Source organism: Papaver somniferum, chromosome 1 (genome assembly GCF_003573695.1).
Source record: "Papaver somniferum cultivar HN1 chromosome 1, ASM357369v1, whole genome shotgun sequence".
NCBI classification, from domain to species: domain Eukaryota; kingdom Viridiplantae; phylum Streptophyta; class Magnoliopsida; order Ranunculales; family Papaveraceae; genus Papaver; species Papaver somniferum.
Window position 1 is genome coordinate 130,910,232 of NC_039358.1, and position 21,273 is coordinate 130,931,504.

The window sequence follows — 21,273 nt, forward strand, 5'->3', positions numbered from 1 at the left end:
CAGATCCAATCACACAAAATTTCCTCCAATAACTAGAAAAACTCTCACAAACTGTTACACATGCACCTCACACATTGTATATGGTATACACCATTTATGTGAGTAAAATTAGCAGTAATAAATTACTTTGCTCCATTATAATTAATGCTAAACTCGTACAGTATGTTCTAGTAAAACTTTAAAACACTAAACAGAAATCCCTGCAAAAGTAATTACTAATGCAAAACAAAGGCTTCTTCCTTCTCTCTATCTCAGTGCTATAAATATCTCACATGTCTAGCTCTTGCTTTCACAGATACCATCACTAAGTTAACTTCGATCACATTCTTCATACTCTTGTAAAAATATTATAAGGTAGTAATGAATCCAAGTGTAATAACCAAATTAGAAGGAACTCTGTTAATATTCAAATCCACTTTTCCATATTTTATGCTTGTAGCTCTAGAAGCAGGTAGTCCATTAAGAGCTCTTATTCTACTCTTGATATCACCTCTCCTTTGGTTCTTGGAAAGTATTTGCTTGGAAGATGCTTCTGTTCACCTTATGATCTTCATTTCCTTGGTGGGTCTTAAGGTTTCGGACGTAAAATCAGTTGCAAAAGCTGTTCTTCCTCGATTTTTCTTGGAAAATATTCAAGAAAATACTTATAAAGTGTTTTCAAGTTGTGGGGGAAAGAAGTATGTTTCAAGTTCACTTCCTAGGATAATGATTGATCCATTTCTTCGTGAATATTTGAGTTCGGATTTTGTCATTGGTACTGAATTGAAGACCTTGGGTGGGTTTAGCCTTGGATTAGTGGCTTCACCGGGGCTCGTGACTGGGGATTCCCAATATGAAACCATTAGCAAAATTCTTGGAGACGATAAGAAGATCGATTTATGGCTTGGTAATGAGCCTGAAACTGATTCATCTGTGTTTTTCTGTCAGGTATTGTTCCTTTTTCTTTTCCTTTTCATTGATATTTCATTTATGTTTTAGGCCCTCCGGTTTTTTTGTTTTTTTTTTCTTTTTTTGATATTTTTTTACAATTATTGTTTTTGTTAGTTTTAAGTAATCAAAATTAACAGATGAATTAAAATTTGTTCATGGAAAATGACTAGTTAAATTGCTGAATCAAAAGAGTCAAATATGTCCACTGGGTAGGATATTTTGTTTTTCTTTGATGTGTTGATTTTAAGCTACTTTAGTACTATTTATGGAATTGCCAACTGAAAACATGTCTCATCATGTATATATATATATATATATATATATCGTAGTTTTAGCTACATTTTATTTTATTTTTCGACTCTCTACTTTCATTTAGATCCAAATAATTGGAAAGCAATAGTTTAGCATAGATTTAGGGTGATTTGTAGTTTTGGACATTCCCTTCTCACATGCATGCATTGCAAACATGGAGGAATGTTGTGAAAACATTGAAATACAAAAATCCACAGTAATTAAAAATCCCAATTCAATACTCCACAGGTATAGACCCAACTCTTGATGTCATGAAGTTCTGACTTTGCAACTGCATTTTATTTAAGAGCACATTTAATTCATATCTCGTGATATCTCTAGAAAACTTAATTTTGCAAGTTGGTTCTCAATCCCGGTAATGGATGTGATAGTGTGGTATATAGTTGTATCCATACTTAATTCACCACAACTAACTCTCCAGTACAAAACAAAGTCAATGCCCTTGTTTCTGGCTTCTGAGATGTGGTTAAACTCTGTACTGGCTTTTATGTTTTTGACAGGAACAATACATTCTTCCAGCTGACTCATCAACAACAACATGCTTACAAAGAAAGGATTATCCTAAACCCTTGATCTTTCATGACGGGCGTCTTGTTGCACGGCCTACACCGTTGGATTCCCTGGCTGTTTTTCTATGGCTACCGTTGGGAGTTTTTCTGGCTGTTTCTCGGTTTTTGATCGGAAGAATAATGCCATACAATTACGGTTTAATGGTTGCAGCAACTACTGGTATGAAAATCCGTGCTAAACTCCCTTCAGAATCACATACCAGCGAAAAGCATGCTCCATACTCACGGTGCATCTGCGGGTCTTGCGACCCTGGCCAATTTGGTGCATTAAACACACTGTATGTGTGTTCACATCGAACGTTAATTGATCCCGTGATTCTGTCATCCACATTGAAACGAAATGTTATGGCTGTTACTTACAGTCTTAGCAAGATCTCTGAGATTTTAGCACCCATAAGAACTGTCCGGTTAAGCCGTGACCGTGTTAAAGATGGAGATTTGATGAGGAAATTACTTACGAAGAGTGATTTGGTGGTTTGCCCAGAGGGAACTACGTGTAGGGAACCTTACCTGTTGCGATTCAGTCCCTTATTCTCAGAAATTGCAGAATCTATTGTGCCAGTAGCTGTATCAGCCAAAGGCAGCATGTTTTATGGAACTACCGTGAGGGGATACAAGGCGTTGGATTCCTTCTTCTTCTTAATGAATCCTAGCCCTCATTATCATCTCGAGTTCTTGGAAAAGATATTGAGGGCTCCCAAGTGCGGGACTTCGGGAAGGTCTAGCTATGAAATCGCCAATCTCGCACAGAAAATGATTGGACAGGCATTAGGGTTTGAATGTACCAATCTCACACGCAGGGAAAAATATAGAATTCTGGCTGGCAATGATGGTATTTGTTCGGAGTAGCAATGGTGATATCAATAGCTTCGCTCCAACATGTGTTTGCATTTGAGTGTGGGTGGTGTGAGATGGGAAGTACAGTGTAAGCTGAATATAAAAAGAGTAACCATGGATATGAATATAGTATATGACCACTTTTGGCTTTCTTGTTTCTCTCCTGTTTTTCTTGTCACTTTTCCTTTTGTTTTTGGGAATTTTAGTCCAACTCTATTGTAGTTTGAAGAAAGGGAAAAGAAAGTTATGTAGATCATCTAAAAATATCTGAAAGTTGTAAATTTCTATCGTTAAACCTCACATTTCAAGCCACATTTTCGCATTTTCAAGAAAATACTTGCAGAGCCGGAAAATGAAGCTCCGCCCTCTCTCCTAACATGATTTCTCCTCTTGTTCCGGCTTTCTTCCCTGATCTCTCTTTGTCTTATCTCCTAACGGTCCAATAACGGTCATTTTTAGCCTGAAGTTAGCCGGATGTACTAGCTGGTGCTTCAAATGATTCTCAAATCACTCAATCCAAACTATCAATGCAACTGCAGTGATCAAAATCACTCAATTGACAATCACAGCTTCACAATCACCAAAGAATCACCTGAAATCAAGTCGCCTCAAACTCACAAATCTCTCAATTATTTTACTGCTACTAGCACAATGACATGATGGGAACGTTTCAAAATCTTGACACAAGCTGATATCACAAACAAATCTCTCAAACCCCTCACCATTCACAATTCTAAATCCCCTAGAATAGACTGCACTCAGCAAAATTATCAAACTCTGAAATCTCTACACCTCCTAGAACACCCTGAATTCCATAAACCACCCAATATCCTTTCACTGATGCAGATAAGGTCTTCACTTATTGAAACATGTCTGCTGGAAGTTCTCAACATTCTACAAACTATGGATACTCAGTCAGCTCTCGCCTCAAATTGGCCATGGAAATACTTAAAGCTCTGCAAATCTAAGCTTGAAAGCTTGTCTTCTCAATGGAGCGAGTATGATGACAAGACTGTTACCCAAATTCTTCTAGATTCTGGTAAGCTTGAAAGTTTTTCTTCCCTATGCTATCTTACATTCAAATAATGCTATAACTCTCTACTCTCTTGATTCCAACGAGATAACTGTTATTAGTTGGCAAAACTCAAATGTCAGCCATGATAAAGATATTCCTATTCTAAATCAATCCCATGCCTCTATCCAAATACGAACCAACACATCCTTTGAGGTAACTTCAAACCACAATACCCAACTCAGTACCCAATATCAGATTAGAACCATTCAAAATCAGAATCCTACCACACACATCAAAATAAACCTTATTTACAACTATGATAAAATAACCATCACTAATCAAAATACCTTTAGTCATATAAACAGCAACCAAAACACTACCAGATACATGCCCAAATTAAACAAACACAACAACAGTACTGCTAAATGTTCGTACAAAACCATCAACTTCAAAAAACGGCAAGCCAAACCTTCACACAAATCCACTCACTCCATCTGGAAGGACAAGGCTACCACAAAAATTATCTCCTGATGCAGCTTCACTACCAACCCAGTCTTGCTACGGGGTAGACTTCGCCTTGTCGCAGAGAAATTTCCCCTGGGAATAGGCACAGGCAAAACCACCTCATCAGGCATATCAGCAGAAGCAGTTACCTCTCCGGGACCGAACAAGGCAAGGTCAACTGCAGATTCCGCCAACCGACGCATCTTGGGAGCAAGCATAAGCAAATTGGGGAAGACCACAGTGTCTTGTGGACGGCCAAGACGCTCATTCTCTCGTATCTTGAGCTTGTGTGTATCAGGAACTGGTGCAGAGAAGAATCCCTGGATGGCACCACCACTCACAATGCGCTCCTCCCCTACAAGGTTAATGCCTTCTTTAACCACGATTTGACCTTTGTCAGGGTGAACAGCCCAAATTACCCACCCCTCCTTGGCTGCTTGAAGTTGAGGAAACTGGGAACTAAACACCTGAGATTTGGATCGATCATGCACAATAGGCTTCTCTCTCTGGTCACCCTCTCTGCATTCAACATCTGCTTGATCTTCCAACTCTGCATCCTCATCACTGCTTACCTCCACTATTTGCAAATACCGGAAATTAGAGATTTCCAGATCAACTTCAACACTGAATTCAACGATAAACCAAAATACAAGTAAAAATATAAATATCAATACCCAAAAATCAAAAACTACCACAAGTCTATCAAACATCATTACCTGCTTCTCATGCATGCTATGCTTGGTCCTCTTGCATCTTGCCTCATTACTAGCCCCCTGATTAGTCGACATAGCCGGCTGTTCAGTCTGACACAAATTCTCAGTATACTCTCGCTTCGTCATAGGGATAATTGCTGGGGTCTAAATTGGGTACTGCTAAATTGGGTACTGCGATATTGGATGAAGGAAGGTACAGAGTTATGGAATTGGAAAATAGAACTGTTAATTTCCTCTAAGAAATACTGGATGAGAAGATCAAAAGTTGATACATCCTATCCACCCGTGTACCTTTTTCGAGATCAGAAATTTCAGATTTTAAAAAAGATCGTGCCTACGCTATGCATGCAAAGACCTATCAAACGCAATCTCCGCTTATTGGTCATGCGTGGGCGACTGCAGACACCTGGCAACGATTCGAAAAGAAAATATTCAAATCGTTCTATCTTCAGTCCGGATTTGAATCCATTTTATGACCCACCACCTTCAAATGAATTTGAAAATCCTATTGGGTCTGTATATGGGAACCCGAGAAAATTAGAAGAAGAAAATATTCACAATCACTCTCTCAAGTTCACTCTCATATCTGATTCCATTAATGAATTTTGGAATCTACCCCAACTACCAAATTTCAGTGCCAGCATTATCAAAACCGGATCACACTATATACTCAAAATAAAGGTTAGCAAATGCGCACATTACATGTACCACTCCTCCAACGAACCACACTCAATGCTCAAGACAAAGGTTTGTAGACACACACATTACATGTATGGTGTTAACCCAGCTACTGAGTTAAGCAAGGTACATGACATGGTACATATTTCTATTATCATCGCTTTCACTTTGAATCCCACTAGTAGAACCCACTCAATGAGAGACAAAAAAGTTTCTGATTATATACGTAACAGTTATGCACACATCACTGTCATACATCAGGAAACCCACATAACCCTCACATATTTTGTTAATGCCACACTGCAGTCCAAAATTACAAGAATCTTAAAGTACATATGTCTTCCAATCGTCTGCATTATGTACCAAAGGTTAACCTCCTATCAAAACCGACACATCATCAAACACAACCACCCACTCCCTCAACTAACCAAAAAAATTACTAGGTGGATGTTAACCAAACCACAACACACAAGTCACTATACCAGCGTAGAGTACACATCTACCTTAGAATACACATTCACTATCAAAATAATCATGATCTCTCAAGATAAAGTACAAAGCCTATATCACTATCAGAACATAGAATACACAGTTATCACATGGATCAACTCCTATAGGTACTGGTATATGCAAATTTCGATCATCAAGTATTATGGATATTGTCTTGGCTTTGCTCATGCTTACAGGTTCTGCTCCTTCAGATTGCTAGTAGTCCAAGGCAGCTTCAAACTCATCCATGTGAAGGAATCTCTTAGCTGGAAACCATGGTCTTATCCTTGGTCTTATGCCTGGTCTGAGCACCACAGCTCTAACTTATCTTGGCACTCTCATACAACCCCTAAACAACTATAACAAACAAATAGTATGTACTTTAAGTAGACTGACAACATACATTTCAAATTTCAAATTAAAGTGAAACAAAAAGACAATCCAAATCTAAGCCTTGAAATCCCCCTTCACCTCTACTCCTTTCACAACTTCCCTCATAAAAAATCCAACACCCATACTCCCATGGCCTCCTCTTCAGGAACTAAGAATACATAAAATATAAACAACCTAGTGAAACAAATGAACTCCTCACTAAAAATGCCAGCAGACCTCTTCCCCAAAGTCTTTATCAACAAAGATAACACTCTACCAAAGAAGAAGGTTGATTGGAAATGGGTTTTCATTGGAAGATTCTGCAGCAACATATCCTATGAAACAAGAGAAATAACAAGATTCATCAATACCAACTGGGAATTACAAAGGAATGCTGAAGTCTCTCTCTGGAAGAAATGAAGAAATTATTACCAAATCAGGCTGACTAGCATTGAAGACTGCAAAATTTTCAGAAAAGGAGGAACAAGAGGAATTTTTCAAGCTCATTGTTTTAAATGACGTCCCATCCTCAGGACCAGACTTCATTGATGAAGCCAATTTCTATAAAGTCTGCATTTGGGCTTTGGTTAAGAGAATCCCAACTCACATTATCCCAAACATAAAAAACATGATTGCTCCATCTGGTATTCACCAAGGATCTAAGAAACCTTATGGAAGAGATGAGGATGAGAAGAATCTAGAAGTACAAATCACTGTGGGTGTTACCGAACCTATAAAATATGGCATTGATGCTTATGAAGATGAATCTACATGTCACTGGCTAGAGCTAGCTTATGCTCTCACTGGTATTGCTTTCTGCAAAATCTGCAGAACTCTTGATCACCCTAGACCATTATGCATTGAAGAAGAAGACAACTCCCAAAGAACTCCAGTCAAACAATACACTTCCATCCCTCTAAACAAGTTCCCATCCACACCCAATTCTCCCATATCATCCAACAAAACCATCACTCCCCCAACTAGCCCAAACAGACCACCATTACTTCATTATTACACTGATAAAACTGGAGCTGAAGAATTTGCTATCAAAATGAGGAAAGCACAACAGACTACTCTTCTCAGAAACCACTGTGAAGAACTTGATGGTCCACCACAACATTTGATTTTTCAAGCTGGGATGGATAAACCAATCACTGGAGAAATTCCAACCTCAAACCCTGATGCCTTAGCTTGTCAAAAAGACATAAGAAGCTGATGGAGAGCTACAAAAACAAAGACTCTCAGGGGAAGAAGAAATCCAACATTAAGACTGCAGCAAGAAAGAGATTTAACAATGTTGCCAATCCCACTGAGCCTAAGGAAACCCTGGATCCTACAACCATCTTCCCAACCACTGTACCTTACCAACCAATTAACAACAGTGGATCCCAAAACATCCCCACCTTAGCTGCCATCCAACAGCAGATGATGGAGGATCACTCCAGAGAAAAAAGATTACTATGGGAGAGGAGAAGAAATGAGCTAAAATTAAAAGCTGTCGATGCTGATCAACACCCCCACCTTGTGGATCCTAAACGTAAACTGTATGAGCCAGAGGACCAAACAATGCAGTGGAATGCATACCACTCATCTAAGAGGTACAACATCCAGCAAACAATGGATGAGGAACAATTATCAAGCAATACTACTAGCAATCTGGAAGGAGATAATTTGCCTACAAACAACCAGGTAACTCACATCATAATCCAGTTATATAATTACACTCGCAACATCTTAACTATGAGGATTGACCTTTGGTTAACTGTCAATTACTTTGCTAGGATATCTTACCCATTCCTAGGTTACAAAATCATCATTTTCTCATATCCTATTATATCTTATTTTTGGAAATTTTGCTCTGTCATAGCTTGGAATTGCCAAAGATTAGGACAAGCTGACACTATTAGATACCTAGACAGCATGCTAAATAAACATAATCCAGAAGTAATCTTCTTATCTGAGATCAAACAACAAGATAGAAATCTAAAAAAACTCCTAGGAAATATAGGAGTCATTAATTTCTGGTTTGTAGAACCAAAGGGCAAAGCTAAAACAGCTGGAGGACTAGTTCTTGCTTGGAAAACCAACCTTGATGTCACCATTGAGGATTTCTCTGACCATCATATCAATGCCATCATTAAACCTTTACATGGTGAACCTTGGCTATTTACTGGTTACTATGGGAGTCCGTTTACTACTAATGATAAATTACACTCCTGGAGTATGATTGAAAAAACCTTTGCTGCTAACTCCTTACCTTGGTTGATTATGGGAGATTACAACTTTGTCATTCATGATCATGAAAAATTTAGCCAGCATCCCATCAATCAAGCTGAAGCTGATATTTTCCTAAACAAGATAGAAGAGGCAAATCTCTTTGATCTAAGCTACACTGAATGCCCTTTCACTTGGACTAACAAGAGATCTGGTACTCAGCTTACAAAGCAAAGACTTGATAGAGGCCTAGCTAATGAAGCTTGGCTAGACAACCACCCAAATACCACCATCTCAAACCTCACTTCCTTAGGCTCTGATCATAACCCAATCATTCTCAATACCAATCCTAGCTGGAGACATGGTAAAATCCCCTTCAGATTCTTTGGTCCCTGGCTTGATCATGAAGACTGCAAAAGCATTATAGCCGACTGCTGGAAGATAACTCATAAAGGATCTTTAGCCATAAAAATAGCAAGGAAATTAAGAGACATCAAAGTCAAGCTAAAGAAGTGGAATAAGGAATTCTATGGCAACATCAAAACTAATTTAGAAGATTGCATCAAACATCTGGATTGGATAACAAAAAATCAGTTACTTCATCTAGAGGAGCAGAGCTAAAAGAAGCAAGAATTCAGGTGGCACATTGGCAACATGTGCAAGAATCTTTCTGGAAGACCAAGAGCAGAGACTTACATATCAAGCTTGGAGATAAAAATACAGGATACTTCCACATTGCTGCTAAGAAAATATATAGGAGGAATAGGATTGATTCTATCCAACAAGAAGATGGTACTTAGATCCATGATACTGCTGAAATTACCTAAACTTTCACCAATCATTTTTCCAATATGGCCACTGAAGAACCCATCAATATCAACCCCTTCATTATAAAGCTCATACCCACCACAATTACTACCCAAGAGAATCAGAACCTTATCTGAACACCTGAACCCTTGGAAATCAAAAACATTCTCTTCAGCATGACTAGTGACAAAGCTCCAGGTCCTAATGGCTTCCCCCCAAACTTTTTTCAAGCCAACTGGGACATTGTGGGAGAAGACATCATCCGCATGGTTCAAAGCTTCTTCACAACTGGGCATATCCTCAAAGAAATGAACTCCACCTTCATATCCCTCATTCCCAAAACTGAAAAACCTATTACACCAGCTCAATTCATATCAATATCCCTGTGTAACACTACTTACAAAATCATCTCAAAACTCATTGCCCAAAGACTAAAACCTCTTCTACCAAAATTAATATCTCCTTTTTAATCTGCTTTCATCCATGGAAGGCAAATATCTGACAACATAGCCATAGCTCATGAAATTATTCACCACATGAATACTAGAAGAGGAAAAAAAGGAAACAATGGCACAATGGGCATTAAAATTGATATGGCAAAGGAATTTGATAGAGTCAATTGGGACTTTCTCCTTCAGGTTTTATCTCAGATGGGATTCATCTCTCATTGGTGCAACATGATATCTCAATGCATTTTCACTACAAGTATGGTTGTGCTGGTCAATGGATCTCCAGGAAAATTCTTCAAACCCTCTAGGGGGCTAAGACAAGGGGACCCCTTATCCCCATATCTATTCTTATTCTGTATGGAAGCCCTATCCAGGTATCTAACCCATGCTGAAACTCATCAACAAATTCATGGTATCCAGATTTGCAAGGATGCACCGGCTATCAATCACCTGCTCTTTGCTGATGACTGCATGATATTCTGCAAAGCTAATCTTCAGGAATGCAATAATCTCATTCAGATTTTTAAGGAATTTGGTCAATCCTCTGGACAGTTGATAAACTTCTCAAAATCTGGTATCTTCTTCAGCAAGAACACTGCCCTGGACATTGCTGATAACATCAGTAATACTTTGAAGGTTCAAAGTATTAATCCAACAGACAAGTATCTAGGTTCCCTTCTGTTCACCACAAAAAGCAAGATCCAAGCTTTCAAGCCTTGTGTAGACAAGCTTAAATTCAGATTTGCTGGATGGAAAACCACTCTCTCTACTGCTGGAAAAATGACAATGATTCAATCTGTCACTTCCACAACTAGTATATATCAGATGAACTGCTTCAAAATTCCAAAAACCATTTGCAATGAGATCAATGCCATTCAAAGAGACTTTTTTTGGAATAAAGAACAAGACAAATCCAAAGGAGTCTATTACTTTGCTTGGGATGCAATAAACAAACCCAAAGAATTAGGAGGTCTGGGATTCAAAAACATGGAAATATTCAATATGGCTATGCTTACTAAAATTGCTTTGAGACTTGTCTCAGAGCCAGACTCCCTATGGAGCAGTACTATGAAGGCATCCCACTATCCCAACACTGAAATCATAAGATTAGATACCAAACCAAAGGCCACAAACTCTTGGATCTGGAAAGGAATTGTGGAAGGCATATCTCTTCTCCAACAATATTACATTTGGAAGGTGGGAAATGGAGTGAACATACATATTTGGGAAGACAGATGGGTCACAAACCTCCCAGGGAGACTTCAAAAACCAAGCCTCTGCCTAGAGAATCTCATATCTGTTAATCAGCTCTTCAATACCCATGGGGATTGGGATATCAACATTATTAACCAATGGTTCTCACCTGATATTCAAAACCTGATTATTCAAACACCTCACTTCATGGATGAACAGGATGAAATCAGATGGTCCCTCACCAACAACAACAAATTTTCAGTCAAATCACTTTATGATAAGAAGATCCAAGTTAAATATACCTCAGATACTCCAACTGCCCCTTGGACTCAAATCTGGGGTCTTGATACAAACCCTGCCATTCAGCTCTTCATCTGGAAATGTGCCCATGGCATCCTACCAACTAATGCTAAGACAGCTAGCATTTTGAGTTACATTGATCCTTTATGCACTTATTGCAAAAATGGTGCTGAAGATATAACTCATGTTCTTCTCTCCTGCCCTGCTGCTTCTGATGTTTGGAGAAAACTGTTTGGCCAAAACCATAATCTCTTCACTCAGTACAATAATTTCCATGATTGGCTAAACAACTGGTTCCAAGCTGACAACAACATGGCTAGCTGGAATGAAACATTTGCCACTACATGTTGGTTCATATGGAAAGCCAGATGCGACTGGGTTTTCAGAAAACTCACTCCAACAGCGTGTGCTACTGCTATGGATATTACTCAACACCTCTGTAGCCATACCAGGATCCACCATAAGCCAGGGCACATCCTGAATAATCTATACTATCGGAAAAACAGCTCAAATTCTCCTTCTGGAAACTACAGTCCTCACAATCACACTTCTGATAAATTTGGAATCATTATTAGCCTACACATTGATCCTGCAGATCTTTACCAAGCTACTAGTGATGCCCAATCTTATACTAACTACTCTCTTATTGCATGTCTTTCACAGGTAAATGTGTGGGCATCAGAAACTTCAAAGACTATTCCAATGGAATCAGCAGAACAGAGCGAGCCAGCAGAGGAGCTCAACTAGCACTGACCTGGGGAAAAACCATGCAGCAAGCCCACATCAACTTCGCTGCTGAATCTGAAGTAACAATTCAAGGCATACAAGAGTATTACCAGGAGGAAGTACAACAACGTTTCACAAGAGGAAGTCCAAAACAACAAGACAGTTATCACAACAATCATCAAGTTAATTTTGTGTTCGGGAAGCTATCCAAAGTGACAGTTCAACAGAACAGAGCAGCCACTAATCTGGCCAGATTGGCCAGACAGTCCCTCCTCTTCTCTGATTCTACCTGGAGAGGAACAAATTTAATTACTATTTTGCATGCTTTACAGATTCCTACAAACTCCTATGATTTGGATCACTGTAATAACATTAATGTCCTTTTGAGGGATGAACCTGACGCTCGAGTCAGCACAGGCATCATCCTAGATGCAACCGTGAGTGGGCAAACTTTATAGTTGCCTAGACTCTTTTTCTTATAAAAAAAAAAAACTTACATACAAATGATATTACAAACACTACCAGTAAAATCGCAAATGTCCATCACTTGTAACTTCATTTGTCTGTTTATGTTGTACCTTAAACGAGACAGCGATTCATATTTGGTATGGAATTCATCATAGCAGTTAAGATGTCAGCTAAACGAGTAAATGAGTACCTAATTTTGGAGTTCAGTACTCCTATCAACAGAAACGGCTGAAACTTATAATTATAAAGAATCAGTTCTCTTCCTTCTTTTTTACTTAGGTTGAAGTATTTTCTACTAACAGCTACCTGTCCCAATCCCTAATGTTTGTACACAAACTACAAGAATCCTCAAATTAGACCACAATAATTATTATTAAGTGCATCACCTTTCCCCAAAACAAGGGTACATTTTCGACCAAGAAAATCCAAGTTCTGCAAAGGTACTGGCTTATCCAATTGATTAGAACCTAACCGAAAGGAAAGATAAATGCATAACTTGAGAGGACCGGCACAAATGTAGGAGGTTACCTTCACCTCACAAATGTAGCACTGAGAAGGAAATGTTTAGTTGACACCTGGTGACACTGACTAGGATTTCATCACTTAAGACACCTGGTGACTCCGATTAGAACGTACTTGGACAATCATCACTTGAGACGTCTTAAATATTCAGGATTTCTGTGAACCAGTGAGTGTGAAAATGGATGCAGAGGCTTTCTCCTCTTCCTCCAGTGGCGCAACAAGAAGCTCTGCTGTAATTGTACGCAAACCAGGACATGTTGGATCAACATGAAGCCCTTGCCATCAAGGCACCTCTACTTGGTCTATACAGTAGTGGCAAATTTTCACCATTCCTGCATTACCAAATACCGCTTCTAGTTTAATTTCGAATGGTGTTGAGTCATTCATCACCAGGTGCCAATATAATGCAGTGGAACTTGGATTTTTATAAGAGAATTTCCGAATCTGTAGAAAGGAATTAAAAATCTGATCAAGCATCATCAGAGGTTGGTTACAGTTATTTCAAAAACAAAAAATGCTATTCGCCATGGCAAAAGCATGCAGACATGACATACTATAATTCAATCTTTTAGCAGGCGGCTGCTAACAGGTTTTGGGTGATAGTGAAGACATGATAATTTGAAAAAAGACATGAACAACAAAGAAACACACCGAGAAAGACACTCAGGCGACCAATGAAAAAAAGTAAAAAACTATAGAAGAATTCAAAGTAAAGAAGTCAGATCCATGACTGAACGCAATGTTTTTATTTAGATAACACTTAAAAATCTTGTAACCCGTAAGATAAATGTCGAAAAGCAAAGAAGACAAGGTCTCCAGTATCAGCATATCACTTGTTTAGTTAGATTTTCATGAATGGTGCAACTTTTTATGATTGATGCGAAGACCACAGCTTTAAAAATCATTAACAAAAAATGTATCAGAAATTGATGTTGGTTAAGAAAATCATTGCGCTCATGTGAAAACCAAGTAATCTGGCAGATAAATGATGACCATTTTCTTCAAGGATGAGTGACCAGCGACCCAAAACAATTGTATTAATTTAAACAACTTCACTGCTGAGTGACTGAATATACAAGAACTGACCTAGTTACACTCCCAATTTTGTGAAACTAGCAACAAAAAGTCCACTGGTGTTGGAAGTCAAAGGATCAAACCGCAAGGTCTTTGGTACCTTTCCGCTCTTACATGACCAGTTCTTTGCAGCATCAATCTCCTGCAATTCTGATAGATCCAGGGTCATTAGTGTAGATTGTAGTAAGCATGGAGTTGATAAAAGTAATGAAATAGTAATTAACATTAATAGCTGAGTTATTTGGGTGGAACATGGGGGACATACTGCATAGGTGTCAGTTAAATGTGTTGGGTTGTGTCTTCATGAAGAAGAACAAAGAGAAATGACACCATGTGATCTTAGCAATGAGATAATAATTTTTTTTCTTGTTTTAATTGGTAGTGTAAGTAACCGCAACTTACCAGCAGAAGGATGAGCAGATAAAAATTGCTCCACTATATCCTCATTTTGAGCCACTGTCAAACTGCTCGAGGAACGAGTGCATGTAGAGAGTTAATTAAGAAAAGTAATAAGATTTACTATCAATTTCCACAAAGGAAGAAGCAACACAATTTAGTAAAAGGTGCCCTAGAAGAAAAGTGACTGCACCTGCAAGTGCTGTAAACAAGCATGCCACCAACTTTTAATAATCTGAAACCATTAATAAGAAGTTGCAACTGCGTGGTAGAAAAGAAACCAGAAACAATGTTAGTGAAAGAAATTTTGAAGCAAATATCAGCTTGGTAATATAGGAACCCAACAATGTTCAAGCTTTTATAACATGATACTACCTTTTCTTATAACTCTAGATCTAATTGGCAAAACTATTATATGAAATGCAAGATGAACCATAGAAACTTTCACAACTCAAGGAGACAATGCTGCAACCTCTAAATATGGTTAATTGAAATTTTTTGTAAATGGAGCTTCGCCATTTTAATAAAAATGCTTTGAGAATATAAGTAAGACAATTCACTGCCAGCTTATATGGTGTCTTAGTGTGTAGCAGGGCTGCATGCTCTTTTAAATAGTGATTTTGAAAAACTAAGACAGGTTTCGGGCATAAGCAAGAAAAACGAATTTCAACGTCTAGAAGAAACAAAAAAAACGAAACTTGCGATTAAAATAAACCTAATAACATCTTTTGAAAGAATAAGTGTTAAGGTTATTATAGAGATGCACTAGTTGCGTGAAGATTAGCCAAGGTGTCAGTTCTTTCCGCATCTAGCACTCCATGTTGAAGAGTTTTCCAACCCCACTGATCAAACTTCTGAATGTGCTTAATTGATCCATCATGAGTACACTCTGCATCCACCAGAACCTGACACAGTTTCCGATCATTCATCAAATAATTAATAAAATTACAGAAGTCTGTCTATTATAGAGACCAACTGGATGAAACAGATGAAGGACTAAGCTCAAACTTAACTGATCAAATACAGTATTAACTTACAGAAGATAAAGAAGTTCCCTCTCTTTAAACAGGCAATGTGTAGATAAAAAGGCCTAAGCGGACTTATCTTTGTGGTGTGTGACTCTTATGGCTTCCATTTACTGTTTATCTACCAAAAAAGTAATAAACAACTACCCATTTGACACGCACAAGCAGAAGTAATACCACTATACCAGTGGTATCGGCCTCATGGCATGATACTTGGGAAGTAGTTTTATAGGAAAAAGCGTCCAATTTCTGTCCAGGAATAGCACCAGGATAACCACTAGTAATAGCCCATTTGAGCTGCATCTCTAGAGACTGTTCCTGAGTCTTGATATCTTACCGTAAGAACTCTTCACTGAGAGTCAATTAGGGTAACATCATGGACCCAGATTTGGTAAACATCTTTATGACCCTTTCTCCACCCACATTTGGTAGGTAACTTCGTGCCCTTTCCCATCTACCTAGTACACACAAAGGGAAGCAAGTTGCAAGACATAACGCAGACCCTATTGTTCCAGATACTTCGCGTCTAGGCTGCATTACTATAATGAGAAAAACAGAGGAAACAAATGATATCTATTTGGCGCTCTAACCAGTCACTCCCCCTATTACCCTCACAAATAACTCGTTGCTTCAAAGTTTCCATCCATAGTGTCCTGATTCAATCCGCTAGACCTGTTTTCTCAGTGAACTATACTAAATGTTATTGCTCTCTGGTCATTGTTGTTTTTGATCATAATGTGAAGATTGATTATAAATTTGATCAACATGCAAAACCGGGTATTTAGATGAGTAGTGTTTTGTGAATACTTCCATACATTCTACATGTATCCATAAAATACAGAATAGGAGTTCACATAGCTCAAAACTAAAGGTAGAGTGAAACTGAACATTCCCACCTAAAAGAAGGTTACTTCATTTGTTCTTTGGTATCCAAGTCTCGTCCAAACATATGGTTTAGTCTAACATTAGTCCAGCTAGGAGTATGGTTTAGTCTAACATTAGTCCAGCTAGGAGTTTAGTACCTGGACCAAACGCCTTCGTTTAGGACATTTTTTATTTTTTTTAGAAAGAAAGGCAATCACCAATATACCTTCAACGACAACCACTCGTCATCAAGATCCTATTCTCCTCCTCCTCCAGCTTACTTTCTACAGGTATTTCAGGGTTTTTAAGTTTTAAATTTAATCTCGTCGACAATATCTTTGTATTTGGGGCTTGAATATTGATACTTTGTTGCAATGTCAAACCCTAAAAGAATACATTTCCTTAATTGTGCCGTGCCCTTCAAATGCTTATTCAGTTCTTTAGATTCTGATGTAAAAAAAGACTTATTATTGGTGTATGTTAATGTTGTACACATGGAAGAGTCCAAAACGAGAGTTAGGTTAGTACTAATGTGCTTAGTCTTGGTGTTTGTTCGCTTAATGAATGTGAGCTTTGAGCCTATCTTACATTATACTAGTTTTGCTGATCGAATTATATAAACAGGTCCAACTGGGAAAGAATTTTGCTAATAGCATTGTAAGAAGAGTTTTAACTAGAAAGAAGTTTGATTGTCTTTTTCTTTTTCTCTCCCATATCTCATACTTTTTTTTTTCATTTTGTTATATTTAAGTATCAACAAAGTGTTAAAATACAACGAAGTCAACTAGGGGTCAATGTTTGGTCCAGGTACTAAACACCTAGCTGGACTAATGTTAGACTAAAACCTTATGTTTGGACAAAATCTGGGAAGCAAAGTATAAAACTACCCTTAAAACAATTACCCAAATGCAACTATTTATAATCGGTTTACAGTAAGGAGTTCAAAAGCAGTATACCTTATCATAACCAGTGTCTGAGAGATCGTTGCCAGACGCAGCTTGCAATATTTCCCTTTTACTAAGTCCAACTACTCCTGATTGTCGACCATAGAAGATTAGTTCAGGTTCATGAGACTTTGGAACTATCTGAACTAATCTTTGGTAATTCGACACAAAAGTGTATCCATAGATTTCTGTGTAAAACATAAATGCCTAAAATGCATGAAGTGATTATACAAAACAATCTGATGAAGGTAACAAGATTTTGGAAGTTTCAATGTCGAATTACCAAAGACTTGTTCCCAGATTCACTAACCCTCAATGGAACGAGAGAAAATGATGTCCCATCAGCAACAAAGAGACGACAATGATCACTCAGTGAATATTTCTGTAGCATTGTGCGACAGGCTGCTAAATGCGATGTAATCCCATTCCTCTCTTTTTGAGCTCTTTTCCTTTCTTTCCAGGATCTCTTCGACGTCCACTCTTTATATGTATCCATTGTATCCTCACACAAAAGTGTATCCGTAGATTTCTGTGTAAAACATAAATGCCTAAAATGCATGAAGTGATTATACAAAACAATCTGATGAAGGTAACAAGATTTTGGAAGTTTCAATGTCGAATTACCAAAGACTTGTTCCCAGATTCACTAACCCTCAATGGAACGAGAGAAAATGATGTCCCATCAGCAACAAAGAGACGACAATGATCACTCAGTGAATATTTCTGTAGCATTGTGCGACAGGCTGCTAAACGATGTTTTGCAATGTCAACACCGGTTAAGGAACCACTGGAACCAAGAAGATCTGCGAGCATACATAACTTAGCACCTGAAACAAAAGAGAAATATGATAAGTAACATGCTTGGAAGCACATACATAAATGTCAAGCATATTGGAAACTATAACAAAGGTTTTTCCATAGAAAAACAGTATTGCGGTTGCAAATATTTGCATAGAAACCTTATATAAGGATCAACCAACCACATCATGAGTTTTTCCCCTTTTTCCTGTATTATTATGGGTTAGAGACCCCAGATTGACATTCTTTTTAGCTCAAAAAAAGATGCTAACATCAACGTTCAAACAGAGTTTTCATTTTGAATCACAACAGCTTAGTTTTCTTCAGGCTCTATTCCCAATTTTCACGTTAGTTATTAGATTCCTCCATTCTGCTTTTTCTGTGCTTAAGGGCACAGGGCTGACTCTACATATATCCCGAATTCATGACCTTAGATGCGTTTATTATCTCTTAAGGTGTAGGAATTGCAGCAACAGAATTGAACAACTTACATTTCTCATTTAGACATTTATTCTTGAGACTGAGGTCAAAAGATATAGGTTTTCCCTTCACATAATATATACCATTTTTTGACTCTTATTTGTAGCATTTGGAAAATTAAGGGAGTGTGCCTGGATGGCACATTTTCAGCATGCACGTAAATTGCTTAGTAACCAAATGTTACATTCTTGCATTTCTCCATCCACAAAAAAAAAGGGAACTTGGATTTTTCCAACTTGCTGAACAGAGGAAATGGCTGTTCAAATTTGCAAACCACTCTTGTTTTTGAATTACCACCTTGAGGATCCCACGCCAATAACTATTGTTGTATAACGAATGCATACATGATAAATCAGTACTAAGTGAGCAAATAACCTGGGGCAGCACAAAGATCAAGCACATGATCACCCGGCACAACATTCAAAGCTAAAACAGCAGCTCCAGATACTGCATCCATTCCATACACCTGAATGAACAAACAAAAGTGTTAGCTACATAGTGATTCTAAACATAGTTATTTTCGAAGAAGTATTCAGCCATTTACACACATTATCAATAGCAAAAACATGAAGCTACTAGTACAATCACTCACATTTCCTTGTCGATAAGAATTGGTCGAAGCAATTTGAATATGTGGTGGTATAGAATAGAAATTGGGCAACCAATCAACTTTATCAAGTTTACAATTGATTTCAGCTTCAAGTTCTGGAATATGAGCTTCACCTTCACTTGGTTTTACTCTTTCAAACATCACAGACAAGATAAGTAGGAAACAAAACCATTGAAGTTCTATCTTCTGTAAGAAAGAATCGATTCTATGTTTATTACTGATAGTGAGAGTTGAAATTAGAGAGGTACCTGATATAACGCGGAGTGGTATTTGTAGTTGTAGAAGAATAGATTGAAGAATCTAAACCATTTTCGTTCAGGAAATTGAGAAAGGCTTCCGGCAAAGGAAGAGTTGGAACGATTTCTTCTTCCATGACGACGTTGTTGATCAAACCCTAGAAGAAGAGAATCTGACGAATGGGGATTTGAATGGTCATGCACTGATTCAAAGGGACCGAGTAACGGGGCACTACTGGTGTTTTACCTCTATGCCCCGTCCACAAGTATAAAATACTCCCTCCGTACCACATATATAGGCATAGGGACAAATTCTCTTAGATTAAGAAAATCATCTTGATTTCATCATTTTTTATGTTTTTTCTTGTTTTATCCTTTGTCTTATTACTAACACAATTTTCTATGTACAATAAATAAAGGTATTGGTGAAAAAATTCATCTTGAAAATAGGACTCCGCCTATCTAGTGGTACAAAGAAAATTCAAAATTCCGCCTATATAATATAGGTACGGAGGGAGTAAGGGTTAGGCCTATTCCTATGCATATGACAGACTGCCAAACTCATATGCCTATATGTCAGGAATAACATATAGGCATACACGATGGAGTTTCCCGCGAGCGATAGAGTGTCCACCGCTCGATGGTCATAATAACGCTCGCTGGTCTTTAAAGCACCAACGCTAGTCAAGCTATCGCTCGTAGATCTGATCATCGCTTATCAGATCTTCATCCAACGGCTACCATTTTCCCCCTCTATAAATGCTTAATTTCAATTTCGTTTCAACTCACACCAGATTTCTAAATCTCTCTAGAATTTCTCAATCTCTCAATCTTCTTCTTCAAATCTACAACAATCACGCCTTCTTTACAATTCTTTATTTCTTGTAATGTGGATTCACAATCTCAAAGTCAAGGCAAAGGCAAAGCTAAAAAACCAAAGTCTGTGGTGCAAAATACAACATGATAGAAGATGAATGCATTTGTCGTAATCATATATTTTTTACCCAAGATTGTATCGATGGTGCACAACAACATCGTAACACCATGTGGGAAAATATACTTCGTAAATATGAAGAACAAACCATGAACATCAATGGTCGTGATGCAAAAGGTTTGGCAGAACACTTCATTGTAATCAACAGGGAAGTAGTCGCTTATGTTGCATTGATAATGCAAGCCAAGAGAGGAGGCAAGGAGAGTAGTCAGGTGGATGTTGATTTTGAAAGATAGGTTCGTACAGATTGGCAGCGAAAACATGGTAAACAGTTTGCTTACGAAAGTTGTTATCATATTTTGAAGGTGTTAAACAAATATAATCCAGATTTATTAGCAACTAATCAACAAGTACCTGAAAAGTCACCATATAATTCTTCTCCCTCAACACCAAATTCTTCACCATTTTCACCAGCTCCATCAAATTCTTCACCAGATAATGCAAGAAACCCAAATGGTAACTTAGTTTTTAATAATTATGATGATGGTAAGAGAAAACTTCCAGGGGGGAACAATGCAAGACTAGCTAGAAAATTAGCTCAAGAAGGAGGGAGTTCCGGTGGATTTAACATGGCAGAGTTTATGGAACACCAAAAGACCGTCGAGAAGCAAAGAGCAGTTAATAGGAAATTTCAAAACAGGGTGAGTAAAAAAAGTCGTCTTTCTCGAGAAAAATTTAGGTTTGACTATGACAAGCATAACATTCTTCAAGCTAACACTTCAATTATGAACGCCAGCAAAAACATGTGTGTCA

At 38.0% G+C, this 21,273-nt stretch overlaps 2 protein-coding genes across 5 annotated transcripts; one reads left to right on the plus strand and one right to left on the minus strand.

Moving 5' to 3' along the window:
• Nucleotides 1–205: 205 nt before the first annotated feature.
• Nucleotides 206–2,948, plus strand: LOC113300700 (glycerol-3-phosphate acyltransferase 1-like). Of its 2 annotated transcripts, XM_026549860.1 has the most exons (3): nucleotides 314–451; nucleotides 574–927; nucleotides 1,743–2,948. In XM_026549860.1, the coding sequence occupies exons 2-3, from the start codon at nucleotides 706–708 to the stop codon at nucleotides 2,658–2,660; spliced, it is 1,140 nt and encodes a 379-aa protein (XP_026405645.1). In that variant the 5' UTR covers nucleotides 314–451; nucleotides 574–705; the 3' UTR covers nucleotides 2,661–2,948. The 2 variants fall into 2 exon arrangements, with proteins under 2 accessions (XP_026405644.1, XP_026405645.1); XM_026549859.1 differs by having other exon boundaries at nucleotides 206–927.
• Nucleotides 2,949–12,930: 9,982 nt separating this feature from the next.
• On the minus strand, nucleotides 12,931–19,718 carry LOC113300726 (ribosomal RNA small subunit methyltransferase F-like). 3 transcript variants are annotated; one of them, XR_003335911.1, is made up of 11 exons: nucleotides 19,539–19,718; nucleotides 19,273–19,420; nucleotides 19,056–19,146; nucleotides 18,027–18,229; nucleotides 17,686–17,931; nucleotides 17,415–17,609; nucleotides 15,336–15,474; nucleotides 14,763–14,830; nucleotides 14,576–14,637; nucleotides 14,186–14,315; nucleotides 12,931–13,543 (listed from the first exon to the last, which is right to left on the minus strand). XR_003335911.1 is itself a non-coding variant. In XM_026549861.1 (11 exons), the coding sequence occupies exons 1-10, from the start codon at nucleotides 19,661–19,663 to the stop codon at nucleotides 14,190–14,192; spliced, it is 1,386 nt and encodes a 461-aa protein (XP_026405646.1). In that variant the 5' UTR covers nucleotides 19,664–19,718; the 3' UTR covers nucleotides 12,931–13,543; nucleotides 14,186–14,189. The 3 variants fall into 3 exon arrangements, 1 of the variants encoding a protein (XP_026405646.1); XR_003335909.1 differs by having other exon boundaries at nucleotides 14,186–14,323; XM_026549861.1 differs by having other exon boundaries at nucleotides 14,186–14,323; nucleotides 15,334–15,474; nucleotides 18,054–18,229.
• Between the last annotated feature and the right edge of the window lie 1,555 nt (nucleotides 19,719–21,273).